The 13,811-nt window shown below is 56.5% G+C and overlaps 1 protein-coding gene across 1 annotated transcript in view; it reads right to left on the reverse strand.

Annotated features, from left to right (window-relative positions):
- COL23A1 (collagen type XXIII alpha 1 chain) overlaps positions 1-13,811 on the reverse strand; it is a 322,912-nt gene that overhangs the window by 9,448 nt on the left and 299,653 nt on the right. The window contains exons 9-20 of the mRNA XM_055302599.1: positions 10,406-10,522; positions 9,555-9,590; positions 9,222-9,248; positions 8,731-8,757; positions 7,051-7,104; positions 6,469-6,531; positions 6,009-6,053; positions 4,525-4,602; positions 2,628-2,681; positions 1,944-1,988; positions 1,062-1,151; positions 149-211 (exon numbers count right to left, since the gene is read on the reverse strand). Of these exons, the coding sequence (XP_055158574.1) occupies positions 149-211; positions 1,062-1,151; positions 1,944-1,988; positions 2,628-2,681; positions 4,525-4,602; positions 6,009-6,053; positions 6,469-6,531; positions 7,051-7,104; positions 8,731-8,757; positions 9,222-9,248; positions 9,555-9,590; positions 10,406-10,522 (699 nt within the window). The remainder of the gene's footprint in view (positions 1-148; positions 212-1,061; positions 1,152-1,943; positions 1,989-2,627; positions 2,682-4,524; positions 4,603-6,008; positions 6,054-6,468; positions 6,532-7,050; positions 7,105-8,730; positions 8,758-9,221; positions 9,249-9,554; positions 9,591-10,405; positions 10,523-13,811) is intronic.

Here is a 13,811-nt window from a genome sequence, read left to right on the forward strand (position 1 = left end):
ACACAGCCCGAGGCTCCCTCCTTCCACCTCCCTCACTGCCCTGGGTTTGGTCAGGCTACATGGCCTTTCTGTCCCAAGGTTCGGGAACCCAGTCCGCCTGGGCCTGACACTGAGGGGAGACCTTGGTCCTCAGCAGCCCCCCCCTTACCAGGCTCTCCCGTAGGCTGTCAGATGCCGACTCTCCCTTCTCCCCCTTGGCGCCATCGGTACCCTGCAGGAGAGGATGGTCTTCAGCCCTTTCTGTCCATTACCAAAAGCACCACCCACGGTGTTGTTAGCTCTCCTTCCTTCCCCATAAGGCCTGCAGCATCAGCCACAAGCTGGCCTCTGCAGCTTGAAGCAGTTTCCCCTAAATTGGTGCCACTCTCTGGGTGCCCAGCAAGTGGGTTTTTGGAGAGTCCATTAAAAGCGATATAAACTGTATCCTGTGAGGCGGGTGTTGGGGGCACCCAGCGGCTCTGGAAGCGAAGACCCGGGTTTAAGACCAGCCACCTCTCTAGCTGAAGGAGCCTCATGGATGAACACCAGATGTGAAGAGGTGGCACCCGGTAGTCGCTTGAACCCACAACTATTTGAGTCCAGCCATGATGACGGTGATGGTGGCTATTTATCACGTGGCCACCACTCTCAGCCCTGTTGTACAGGCTCATGTACAGGATCTCACGAGTGGGAGACAATCATCCTCATTTTAGAGGGGGAGAAACCGAGGCCCAGGGGGGTTAGGATGCTCGTGCAGGGTTCCAGAGCTGGCAGGAGACAGAGCAGGATGCCATCCTGAGTGGTCAGCCCCCTGCCAGCTCCCTTCCACCTGTTCAGTGGCCTTGGGAGGCAGGCAGAAGGTAGGTCCTTGTACGGAGAAGGAAGAGAGTTCAGGGACTCCGAGAGTCCAAGCGGCATGGGCTGAGGCAGAGCTTCCTGTCAAAGATCGGTGGCCCGGGGCTGGGTGGTGTCAGCAGGGCCCCCGCTGTGCCCCTCTCCCCCGCAGCTGCAGGTGGGTGGGCACGCATTGGCCTTGGAACCCCCGCCTGGGCAGAGCAGGGCAGGGCCAAGCAGCCACTTACCGGGAGGCCCGACAGCCCCATCTCGCCTGCCTCCCCTTTGGGTCCTGTCGGCCCAGCCTCTCCTGGGTCTCCTTTAGCTCCTTTGGGACCCTGCGAGCCACAAGAACAAGGAGTGGGTGGAAATCAGCAGGCAGGCTCCCCTCCCTGCCCCAGCAGGTCTCTAGGGCTTAGTCCGGCCAGGTTAGACTCCCCCTTCTTCAGGTGGGTCCCTGCCTCTGACCCAGGCAGTGACTGCACCAAGGGGACTGGGTGGGCCAGCGGGGGGAGGGGTGGAGTGAGTGGGACTGGGCAGCCCCCGCAGGGGCCCTCACAGGGCTTGGGGGGGGGTCAACCCTGTGTTCACATCTCAGACACCGGTGAGTGGAGACCCAACCCCCACATACCCCCCCACCATCCATTCATTCCCTCTCTCCATCACGTAGTGTCGGAGGTGTGGCACACCTAGGGACCTGGCACTACAGCCACTCCCATGAATGTCAGTGATGCCCCTGACACCGTGCTATGTGTACAGGAACACACACATAGGTGTGTACACTTACAGCAATGTTCACAGCACTCACTATACTGAGAGTAACAGTAACGGCATTAGGTAACATTTGAAGACTCTTCGCTATATCACGCACAATGCATCGCTCTCTGTTTTCCACACACAGAATTATCTCTTAATAACTGTGCCATCCTCCCCTCCCAGTGGGGAACCAGAAAGTGAGCAGCTGGCCTGAGGCCTCAGGGCAGAACCAGGACATTCACCCAGGCAGCGTACTCTGTTCTGTGGCATCTAACTCTGTACACACGCGCGCGCACACACACACACACATGCATACACACACACAGCCCCACACTAGGCACCAGCATCGCCAAGCAAATGAAAGGCCCAGAGACCTTCTCTCCGTCGATTCCCGGGGCACCAGGCAATCCCAGCTCACCCTGGAAGGGAACAAAAAGCAAGAGAGGTTACGGTGTCTGGTGGCCCCTGAGAGAGACCCGTGGCTGGTCTGCTTCTCCCAATCAGCACAATGTCCCTGGGTCGGGTCTCTGCAGTTGGTGGTATCTCAGAAGGTGCCCATTGGGTACCCAGCCAGCCCCGTGCCAGGCACTGGCCCTCTCCTCAGCTCCTCTGGGCAGATGCAGACCAGAGTTATAATCTATAGTCTGGGAGGTTACCAGTTTGGAAGTTGAGACTCTGGGGAGGGGTGTATTAAATGACTCATTGCAGGCCACACAGAACAGCGCGATGGCCAGGTCCAGATCTTACCCGATATCCAAGTTTGAGCTCTTTCTCTTGAGCCAGCTGGGTGGGGTAAACAATGTGTATAGGCCATAAGAACAGCTATGTCATCTCTGGGACCTGGGGATGTCTTAAGGGTTTACACTCGTGAATGAGGTTTCCTGGAGGAGCGAGGGCCAGGAGGAAGGCACCACGCTTGGATCAGAAGGAGCAGGGCCACCTTCTATGAGCTCCCAGAAGTTGGGGTGGGATCCAGGAGAGAAGCAGAGAGGAGAGGGGAGGTGGGTGCTGGAATTAAGGGGTTTGGAGGGGGCCCACACAACTGTCCATGAACTGACCTTGGCTCCGGGGATCCCTGGTGGTCCTGGGGGACCCTGTGGCCCGGGAGGACCCTGTATGTGAAAGCCAAGCTGGTGAGTATTTATGCAGGTCATCCCCCCCAATTGTTGGCTCATTCCTTCCCCCCGGGGCCTGGGGCTCTGTCCGGCTGGCCTGCAACAGCTGCCCTCATAGCCTGCTTCCCACCCTGTCAGGTCAGGCCAGGCCCTCTTGTCTGGCGGTGGCAGGGGGGTAGGCAGGCAGGGAGGTGGCACCAGGGACTGGATGAGATACCATGGTGTCCCACTACCACAGTAGATCCAGAATCCCTCTGCCTTCAGAGCTAGTATACCCCAAATACAGCTTTCTTCACAATACTCCTCTGCTCAAGATCCTGCGATGGCTCCCTATTGCCTCTTGAAGCATGGGTAAATCTCCTGTTGGTATTCAAGACCAGCCAAAAATTTTATCCCTGACAGTGGCTGAGCATCTCTATCCCTCCCATGAGCTCTCTGCCCATCAGCTCTGTGCTCTGCTGTTGGCCAGGGCTGGAGAGTCCTAGGTGTCATGAATAAGTGATGGTGTCTCATCCTACCCAAGCTCCCATTCTGGCCCAGGCTTCCTACAGGCCACTTGCCCACATGGCTCATCGTCACCCTCTGGATGCATGCCTCCTCCTCAAGGCTGCACCCTGCTCTGTTACTCCCCTCGTCCCAGCAAACTGTCCCCTTCTTGCTAGCACCTCCATTGAGACATCTCTGGTCTTCCTATCTTCTTCCATTCCACCTGCCCAGGCCCAGAGCCCACCCCACCCCACCAAGGCCCCCCTGCCATCACACCCACTTTTATTCACTGTCCACGCCATTCCTCAGCTAGCCTGCCCACAATTTACACACACACACACACACACACACATTTAAAAAGATTTTATTTATTTGACAGAGAGAGAGCACAAGCAGGGGCAGCAGCAGGCAAAGGGAGAGGGAGAGGCAGGATTCCCTCTGAGCAGGGAACACAGGGATCCATTCCAGGACACTGGGATCATGACTTGAGCTGAAGGCAGATGCTTAACTGACTGAGCCACCAGGCACCCCCACAATATGTATTAACATTGCTTCCCTGATCAAGAACCAACTGTCAGCCCACTGCCCATTGGCTGGATGCCTCATTCCAGTCTGGCAGCCAATATCTACATCCCACCTCCCTGGACTCAGGTTGGTTCTCCAAGTGGGGCCTGGATGCACCAAGCCTGTGCATGCCTTCAGGCCACGCTGCACCATGCAGGCCCGTGGTGCTACCTGCTTGTGTTTCCCTGAGGCCTGTGGGAGATAACTGGAATGGAGCTCAGGTGGGGTCAGGTGCCGAGGCCCAGTCTGGTCTCTGATGTTTGTTCCTGTCCCTCCCGAGCTCCCTTTCCTGGAAGCCGTGAACAGCTGGCACCCAACCTCTCTCTCCAGTGGTGATGGGTCCCAAGTCTGTCAGGCACCGGGCAGGGCTCAGCGGCCACGCATCCCCTGAGGCTCCTTGTGGCAGCCCTGCCGCTGTCATCTTCCCCCACCAGCTACTAGAAGACCTAGCCCTCTGGCTTGTGTTATCTGGGAAGGTGCAAGGAGGACATCAGGAAATGCTTTGAAAGCTTTGTCTCCTGCCCCTCGCCCCCAGCGGGGAGCTTCCCTTCTATGCTTTGGCCTCCAGGGAGCTCAGGCCCACATAAACCGTTCACAGAAGCTCTTAGCGCCCAGGGAGGTCTCAGCACAGCCCTGATTTCCTTATCAGGCGTACCTGGGGAAGCTGGGGTCTTTGTGCTAAACTGCCTCCTGTCCCTTGTGCAAAGAAATGCAGGGTTAATTTGCATAGTATGTGGTTGTTGCCTCAGGAAGAGAACAAGGTGGGGTCCTGGTCCTGTCAGGAACCTACCTTCAGGGCATCCAAGATCCTGCCATCGTAGTCGATCACCACTGTGTCTCCTTGCTCACCCTTGAGGCCCTGGGGACCCTGAGGCAGGAGGAAGAGTAAGAATTTTAGGGCAGAGCCATGGTGCCAACGTCTGTGTCTCAACCAGGGAATCTAGGAACCTGGCTCATATGGAGGTCTGTGTGCCCTGTGCTGGCTCAGCTGTAATCTGATGGGACCCCCCCACCCCGACCCTCGAGCTCATTCTCTGGGATCTACAGGGCCACTGGTATCCCAGTCACTGAGAAAATGGCTCCAGGGGCCAGGCAGCAGGTGTCCGGGAGGGAAGGAGGGGCAGGCCTGGAGCCAAGAGAGGAACATGTCACTGCCTAGTCCTGCTGTCATTCGTGTGGGAACTGAAGTCCGCTGCCCTAACCTGGAGTTCTCCGGGGGAAAACAGAAAGTCTCACTTTGACATCAAGTTCTTCTGATTTTTAAACGTTGGCAAAAAGGCAAAAATAAACATTCTCCTCCCAAAGCCCAAACACTGCTTAGATCGATACAAGATGTGCCGGCTGGATCTTGCCCTTGTGCCTCCATCTCCCCGGCTCTGCAAAGGGCTGTGGGTGCCGTGTGTGACTAACAAGCACATGCCCACCAGGCCTGCACATTTGTGTGTTCGCACCACTGTCTGCAGAGGCACGTGTGCGGGCAGGCAGGTGCTCTGCTGCAGGTCCTGCCCTTCGTCTCGGAATCTGCCTCTGCCCCAGGCTGCTCTCTGCTGGGGCCACGGCCAGGAGGGCTGCACTCTGGTCAGGCCTGGGGCCAGCCCCTTGCACAGGGCAAGGGACCCGGCTAGGGCCTCACTTGCCAGCAGCCTCTGTGGTCATGGCCTGCTGGGAACGGTATGGTTCACACATTTCCATACTCTGTGCCCCCTGCACCACCACGCTGTGGGTTTAGCCTCAGTTTTGTTTTGTTTGAGGAGAAAAGCCACCTCTGGGAGCATAAGGGCATGTGACTGCTTGGAGGCCCCAGCATGGAGAACAGGATGTTAACTGGATGTGGATTTAATGGTGAATCAATAGCGTCTGGGCACAAAAGTCTGAGGCCAGTCGGGGAGGCTATGGTTCTGGAGACAGGGAGGAACCTCGAGGCTGGGGAAGGTGCCCCACAGGGGTGGGGTGACACCACAAGTGAAGCACTGAAGGCATCTGCTTGCACCTGAGAAGAAAAGACTCTGGGAGGCCAGCCACTCCACCAGTGCAGGACTTGTTTTCCACATTCGCATTTGAGCATTTTGCCAAAAGCACGTACCGTGGGATGAAAAATTTAAAAATCGCTAATGGATGATCATTAAAAAAAAAAAAAAAAAAAAAAGAGAGAGACTCCCATTTCCTGGAGCTCTACTGCTTCTCTGGGGTCCCTGGGGTACTGGTCTCTGGGGGGTTTTAAAGAAGCTGGGGCCCTGGGTCCCCCTGCTGTGGCCAGAGGGGAGATTTGCTTACCCGTAGTCCTGTGGCCCCATCAGTGCCTCGCTGGCCAGGCTCTCCCTGTGGGGATGTGAGGTTGCAGCCATGTGCCCATGGCCACCCCATGCCCCTCTGCCTCCTAGTCACCAAAAAGCACAGAACCCACTTGCTGGAGCCCTAGGGGACTAATGTAGGCAACTGGCACCCAAGGAACGGGGCTCCTGTAAGGGGCCCCACAGTGGGCAGAGATGAGCAACCGAGGGAGGCCCTGGTGCCCGTGGCTACGAGATGCCCTAGTCACATGGCAGAGCTTGGAGGACGCCTTGTCACTCACCCAATGCCACCTGCGCCCATCCCCAGCCAGCCTCTGGCTGCCCATGGAATGAGACCTTGGGGCCCAAGCCCTCCCGGGACTCCCCAGTTAAGAGGGCAAATGGAGGCAAAGCCCTGTCACCCAACGATGGGGCCCTGGTCTGCTCCACACACTGTAAGGCACCTTGGGCCCTGGGACGCCGTCCACACCATTTTCTCCCCGAGGCCCTGCATTCCCTGGCTCGCCCTGCAACAGAGACAGAGACATTCGCAGTGAGTGAGTGCCAAGGGCAGGGGAGGGGCTGCCTGGGCTTGCTGGCTTTGACAGACTTCTGGGGAATGTGCTTGAGCCCCTCTGGGCCTCAGGACTCCTCCCCAAACCCTGGGGACTCCGGATCTTGCCACCTACTCTAATCTGGGTCTTGGCGCATCGTTAGGGCAGCTCAGGGGCTCAAGAGACATTGTGGAGGCAGGCTGGCCCTCTCCAAGGTCTAGGAGAGCAAGGATGATACCCTGGTTCTAGCCTGGGGACAGGATAGAGTGGGGGCCACCTGGGATGGGAGCGAGGAGGGCGTGAGGGTATGCGGGGAGGCAAATGGCTGGATGGGATGCCCTGGCCAGTGGCAAGTGGGGCCCAAGGCCTTCCCACTGCCTTTCTCTGGCCTGCCCCGGGCATCAGCATGTGCCCCTGGCATTGTGAAAGGGCCAGCTAGGAGCCTCCCCGGACAGATGGGAGCCATGGGAGGTGGGAGGCACAGGTACCTACCTTGGGACCTGGGGGTCCAGGAAGTCCTGGCTGGCTTGGCATCCCGTCATCCCCCTGAGGAGAGAGCAGCTGAAGCTACAGCCCTCAGGCCTGGGCATACTGGCCGGCTTTGGCCATCTCTCCCACCCTGTGCTCCCCTGCACACCAGTCCTCTGCTGGCACCGGCACCTGTCACCCTGGGTTGGGACGGGGGTGGGACAGAACTCCGGGACCAGCCGAGAGCGTGGGCCAGCAGCTGTGCACCAAAGGAAGGGATGGCCAGATGGAGGAGGGGGGATTCATTGTTCAGTCAACAGATATCTTGTGAGCAGTGTTGTGGGCTAGGCGGATGGGGTCCCTCACTCAGGGGGTGAGAGGGGCCTGAGGGCAAAGAAATATCCCGATAAACACACAGCACCATGCCAGGGGGTGGAAGCAGTGCTGGGAAGAGAGTGTAGGGAGTGGTGGGTTGGAGGGACTTGGAGGGATGGTCTCCTGCGGGAGGGGACAGATTTTTGGGTGGGGGAAGATCATCCCAGGCCAGTGGTTCCCAAACTGGAGTGCATGCCAGCATCACTCAGGGGGGCTGCTGATTAGACCCTGGCTATGAGTTCTGGTCGCCAATTCTGATGGTGATTCCAAGTGATTCTCTGCCATCAGCCAGGAGTCCTATAGTTCAACCCAATTCTGATACTTGTCTACCTGGAGACAGCATCAGATCCCACAGGGTAAGAGCCCAGTCCTACAAGAGTGTCCCCTCTTTCCCACTAACCCACACATTTCAAGCACCAGGAGTAAGCCTGGTTGTCACTTGTGCTTCAGATCAACCCCCATAGATTGCAGATTCCTACTACTTCCTCCTTGGGTTCCGTGAACTTGCTAGAGCAGCTCACAACACTCAGGGAAATGCTTCACTTACTAGATTCCCAGTTTACTAGAAAGGATAGAACTCAGGAACATCCAGCTGGAAGAGATACATCAGGCAAGGTGTGGGGAAGGGGAGCTTCCATGCCCTCTCTAGGGGAGCCACTCTCCCCAAATCTCCATGTGTTCACCAACCCAGAAGCTCTCAGAACCTTATCCTTTTGGGTTTTATGGAGGCATCATGACAGGCATGAGTGATTAAATCGCTCGCTGCCACTGGTGAGACTGGTTCAACCTCCAACCCTGGAGGGGTGGAGGGGTGGGGGTGGAGTGGTCCCAAAGTCACCTAATTCACATAACAAGACAACTTCAAATTAGGTTCATCACTCAGGATATTCCAAGGGTTTTAGGCACACTGTTCGAGAAATCCAGAGGATGGAGACCAAATATGGATTTATTGTAAATCCCTATATCCCCGTGGCCCACCCCTAGTGTCTCTGAGGTAGGCTCCCAAATGTGCCTATCTAGGAAGCCCCTAGCGATGCTGATACCACTGGCCTCAGGTCCACACCTTGAGAACCACTGTCCAGGGCTCTGAAGTAGGAACAAATTTGCTGTGTTTGTGGAAAGGACGAGCAAGTGAATGAACAAACAAGATCCTGGTTTCAGAGATGGAGGCCAGAGCAGCCATCCACAGTGAGGACTCAGGGCTGGTGCCAACTTCCCTGTGGCCGCCCCCCACCCCCACCCCGGTCCTGCTCCATGGGGAGCCCCTGCTCATCTCCCCAGCTACTGCCCACACCCCCAACCCAGAAGCCCCTCCTGGGCACCCCTCACCTTCTTTCCAGGAATGCCGGGCTCACCCTGAGGGGGATGCAGGGGAGGTGCAAGAGAGAGGTCAGAGCCCTCAGAGCATGGCCCAAAAACCAGGCCACCTGCTCCTCTGGTGGAAGTGGCCCCAATGACTGGGTACAGCCTAGAGACCCCCAGCCCCTAGAGGGGTACACATGGATGGTGGGTCGGACAGTACTGGCCTCCACTCCTGACTGGGTCCCATCCCCCTGCCCCCCCCCCCCCCCCGCCGCAAGCTGAGTGACCCTGGATGAGTCACTGCCTGAGGAAGTGGGGATGTGATGCCCCATCCTCAAGGGGTGTTTCCGAGATGAGGGAAAAAGCAAGGAAAGCCTTTCCCCTTGGGGCAGGTCACAGCTGTCTTTGCCACCCCTGCTCAGGGAGAGAATGACCTGTGGCTGGTGGCTGGCAGGGGTGGGGGGCTGGGGAGCCCATGCCTCCCAGGCCTGGGGCAGGGGACAGGGAGGAGCACTCACCTTGGGGCCTGGGGGTCCTGTCAAGCCCTGGAACAGGAGAAGAGAAATGTTAAATGGGCTGCTGGGAGCTGCTTCTGGGTGTCTTCCTCATGTTCAGTTTATAAAGGACAACACCAGCTGCCGGACAGCAGGGGGTAGGGCCTCCCCTGCTCTAGGCCGACTCCCGACTCCCCATGCCCCCATGCTTAGGGCCGCTTCCCTGCAGATTGCGAGCAGTGTGGTGGGTGTGCTGCAGGGCTGGGGGCCTGGCCCATCGTTTCCCCACTGCTGGCTGTGAGTGGGACAGGGGCTTCCGGGCTGGGCACCACGGTCCTACCAGCTCCGGATACTGACCATGTCGCCGTCCCGTCCAGCCTCTCCTTTGGGACCCTGAGGAGGCAGAAGCGGGGAGCCTCTTAAGGGGGTGCAGGGGCTCTGCAGTTCACTGAGCCCCCTCCCCCTGCCGGGCCCTGGGCCAGGGCTCCAAGTGGTCTCTTGTTTTGTGAGTGGCTGTCATCATTCCCACTTTGCAGATGAGAACATTGAGGCTCAGGGAGTTAGGTGCCCCACAGGAATAGGAGTGGATGAGCTCGTGGAGTAGCTAGCTGCCCTGAGAGGGGACCCTGGTGGCAGTCTGGTGGAGGAGCTGGCTCTGCATGTGAGGGGAAGCGCAGGACTGAGTCCCTGCCTTAGGGGAAGGGCTTACAATTAAGTCTGGCCTCCGGGGTTTGGGTAGAACTATAGGAGGACAACTGAGCCTAACTAGTTAGTACTGGAGGGAAGGAAGAAAGGAGGGGGAGAGAGGGACAGAAAGGGACTTCCTGTGGAGGAAGTGACCACATACGGGTCTCAGGGCTGAAATTGCAGCCAAGGTCAGGTTTAGGGTCTCTGGCTCTATTTGGGGTTAGGGTGTAGGGTAAGAGCTGGGTTTGGAGTCAGGGATCAGAGTTAGGGTCTGCATAATAGCCAGAAATGAGGGTGTGGACCAGGATTTGGGAGTGAGTTTAGGATCAAGGTCTTAAATGGCATTTAGGTATGAGGCTGTAGTGGGTTTGTGCTGGATTGGGGTTGGGGCTGGGGTTAGGCATGGGCCTGGGTCTGGACTAGGGATAGGTTATGGCTGGGGATGTTTCTGGGTCAGGATTTGAAGTCTGGGAAGGTACAGAACCAAGTCTGGGGTGTCCCACCTCCGTGTCCTCTCTTACCACTGGGCCTTGTGCTCCTCTGGGGCCATCTTTCCCAGTGTCGCCGGGAGGGCCCCGGGCCCCAGGCGGTCCAGGGGGCCCTGGAGGCCCAGCAGCTCCATCCTGCCCTTGGTCTCCCTGGAAGAGATGGGGCCCGGTGGAGTGTGAGGAGGAGGGAAGGGGCTCCAGTCTCCAGAGAGAAGCCTCCACAGACAGACAGCCTGATGCCTTCCCTTCCCCAGCCCTTGGTGGGCTCAGAGGAAACCATTTGGTCACTGGGATTCTTACCACCTCTTAGTGGCCACATGAAGGGACAGGTCCCCATACTTTGGCATAAGAGGCTAACTGGACCTCTTATACCCCAAGGGATGGGCCTGGAGCCCAGCTGAGAGATGAGATGATGAGAGATGAGATGAGATGAGACACGCTGGGTGCAGAAGCAAGCATGTGGGCCCCAGCAGCCCCCTTCTTCCTGGAAAGGACCTTCCTCTTTGGTCAGCTCCTACTTTCTTAGGTGATGGAAGTGTGCTCTGGGTGCTCAACCAGAGACAGAAAAATTCAGGCTCACACAAAACCCTGCACATGCAGGTTCACAGCAGCTCTAGGTGTGAGGGCCCCACACTGGAAGCGACCCAAATGTCCCTCAGTGTGTGAACAAGTTGGATGCATCTCAAGGGGATGACACCAAATGCCAATAAGCCAATCTCAAAGATGACCTACAGTATGGCTGCATCTACACGACACTGTTGACATGGAAAAGTCACAGTGATGGGGCACGGGTTAAGGGAGGCCAGGGGTCAGAGATGGGGTGGGGAGGGAGGTGACTGTGGCAGCACGAGAGATCTATGGGTGTGATAGCATCGACCAGACTCTGACACCCAGAGGAGTAAAATGGCTGAAATCCAAATAAAGCAAGGGGAGTGTAACAATTTCCTGGCTGTGAGATTGTGCTCCGGGGAGGCAAGGTGACACCACTGGGCTATTATTTCTTACAACTAATTGTACACCTACAGTTATGATAAAATAATAAAGTAAAAAATGATATATTTAATATAAGTATATATAATATAGAAATATAATAAACATATAGACATAAATATTATAATAATATAATATAATAAATATAATAAACATAATGAAATAAAATAAAATAAAATAAAATGTTGGGAAAAAGAAAGAAGAACATCGAAGGGTCATACGGTCCCTGTCATGCAGCATCCTATCTCCGACTCAAGGACCCAATGTTAGTACTAGGTCAGACCTCAGGCATCCAGAACCTTCGCCTTGTGGCCGCATCTGCTAGGTGGGAGGACATGGTGCCATCGGCACTTCCTATTGCCTCAGTGCTACGTTTCCAGTACTGGCATCAGGTATAGCAACAGGGCAAGCCTGGCTCACAGGGACAGCAGCCCCCAAATGTCCCATAGCCAAGAAAGGAAGAAGCCGCTTGTGGAGTGACCCCTGCTGTGTAGCCCAGCACTGATGAGCGAGAACCTCCCAAAAGCTGGCTCACCCAACCCTTGTGACCACCTGGCCAGGGCATTGCTATTGTCCCATTTTACAGATAGAGTGGTAGGGCACAGAGAGGGTGATGGTTTACCCAGGGTTACAGAGCAAGGAAAGGCAGCACTTCCTCTGGCCACCGAGGCAAGCGACAGCTTTTTGACACATTTGTAACCCTCAGATCCCATGACACGAAAGTTTGCCTCTCTAGCCAAGTGTACCTCAGAGACAGCTCATTTGTTTTCCCAATTAAAGTTAAGTGGAACTCTCAGTGTCCACCACTCAGGTGTGACACTGCCAGGGTCCCGACCAAGAGGCTATGAGTCCAGTCCAAGGTGAAGAAAACCGCCAGGTTGGTTAGCTCGCCCGTGCGTGGGTGGGATGGTGGGATGGTGGGGGGTAACTGCAGTTTCATTTTATGATGTGTCAGGAAGAATCTGAAGCCACCCACCCCGCTCTGCTCCCCCTCACAGCCCAGGGGCCCCACAATGGGCCACTGGCCTGGACTCTACGCATTGAGGAGGAATATGGGTTCAGACACTTGAGCAGGCCCCAGGAGAGGTTTTTAGGTTTTGCTTTGAGTACTTGGGACATGAGGCTGGCCAGCTGCCTTGTCTGTGCGCTGGGATCGGATGGCTGAGGTCTAACCCTGGAAACACAGGGGTGGGTCAAGGGAGCACACAAACCAGCAGGCCCGGACACGCCACTGGGCCAGGCTACCTTGAAGATGCGGCGGCTGTACACATGATGCTCTCTACTTATAAAGCCTGGGTGGAGCCGTGGGAAAACCATCTAGCCAGTGAGCAGGTTGTGTGGTCAGGAAGGCAGAAAGGTCATTTAGAAAAGGATGAGGTGATTTCTGGAGACAAAATCACTTAACCCAGCCCAGCAACCGAGAGAGGCAGATGATGTTCTCCAAAGGTGGCTGCTACGCCCTTTCCCATCCCAGAGGCCCCTTGCAATGGGACCTCAGCACTCCCCATCAAGGGCTGGGGATGCTCCTCTTCTCCCACTTTGACTCTGGATGGGCCCCATGAATGACGGGACAGATCATACGCAGTAGAAGGGATGGCATGTCTGCTCCAGATATAGCTCCTCACTGGCCTGGCAGGTAGCTTCCAGCCTCCTGGAATGCGAGTCTTGGGATGCCCCTTGAGGAAGCCCACTGCCATGTAGGGAGAAGCCCTGACTGCAGAGATCATCCCCAGCCGAGCTCCCAGCCAACAGCTGACCGAGCCGGGGTGGTGGGGGGTGGTGGGGGTGGGGGGTGGTGGTGCCAGCAGCCTCTGCCTTTGATGAGAGAGATCCCTCCCACTGCCCCACAGGATCCTGATGGACAGTGACACATTGTCCTTTTAAGGCTCAGAGCTTTCTAGGGTGTCAGTTGTTTCAGCGATGGCTAGAACCCTGGGACAGGGCACCTGGGTGGCTTAGTGGTTGAGGGTCTGCCTTCGGCTCGGGTGGTGATTCCAGGGTCCTGGGATCCAGTCTAGCATCAGGCTCCCCATAGGGAGCCTGCTTCTCCCTCTGCCTGTGTCTCTGCCTCTCTCTCTGTGTCACTCGTGAATAAATAAACAAAGTCTTAAAAAAACAAAACAACACTGAGACAACAAGAGGATACCCATGAAGAGTGGAGAGAAGGCTTTGGGGAGAATCTCTCAGGACTCCCAGGCTGGGTGAGTTCTAGTGTGTTGAGGACTGAGCACTCCATTTTAGAAGATCAGCTTTCACACATCCACTAGAAAGTGAGCAAAGAATTTTTCTTGGCGGCCACAAAATTCAATGTGGGTGCCTTTTCTATGACTTTGGGGACTATGTGTCAGCTTTTGGTCCTGGGGACTCAGCCGGGCCAGCCCGGTGCTCTCAGCTCCTACTCACAAGCCCCTGTGGTGTGGGCCCTCCTAGCCTGGTTGCACAAACTGGG

This window comes from Nyctereutes procyonoides, unplaced genomic scaffold (assembly GCF_905146905.1).
Source record: "Nyctereutes procyonoides isolate TBG_1078 unplaced genomic scaffold, NYPRO_anot_genome, whole genome shotgun sequence".
Classification (NCBI taxonomy): Eukaryota; Metazoa; Chordata; class Mammalia; order Carnivora; family Canidae; genus Nyctereutes; species Nyctereutes procyonoides.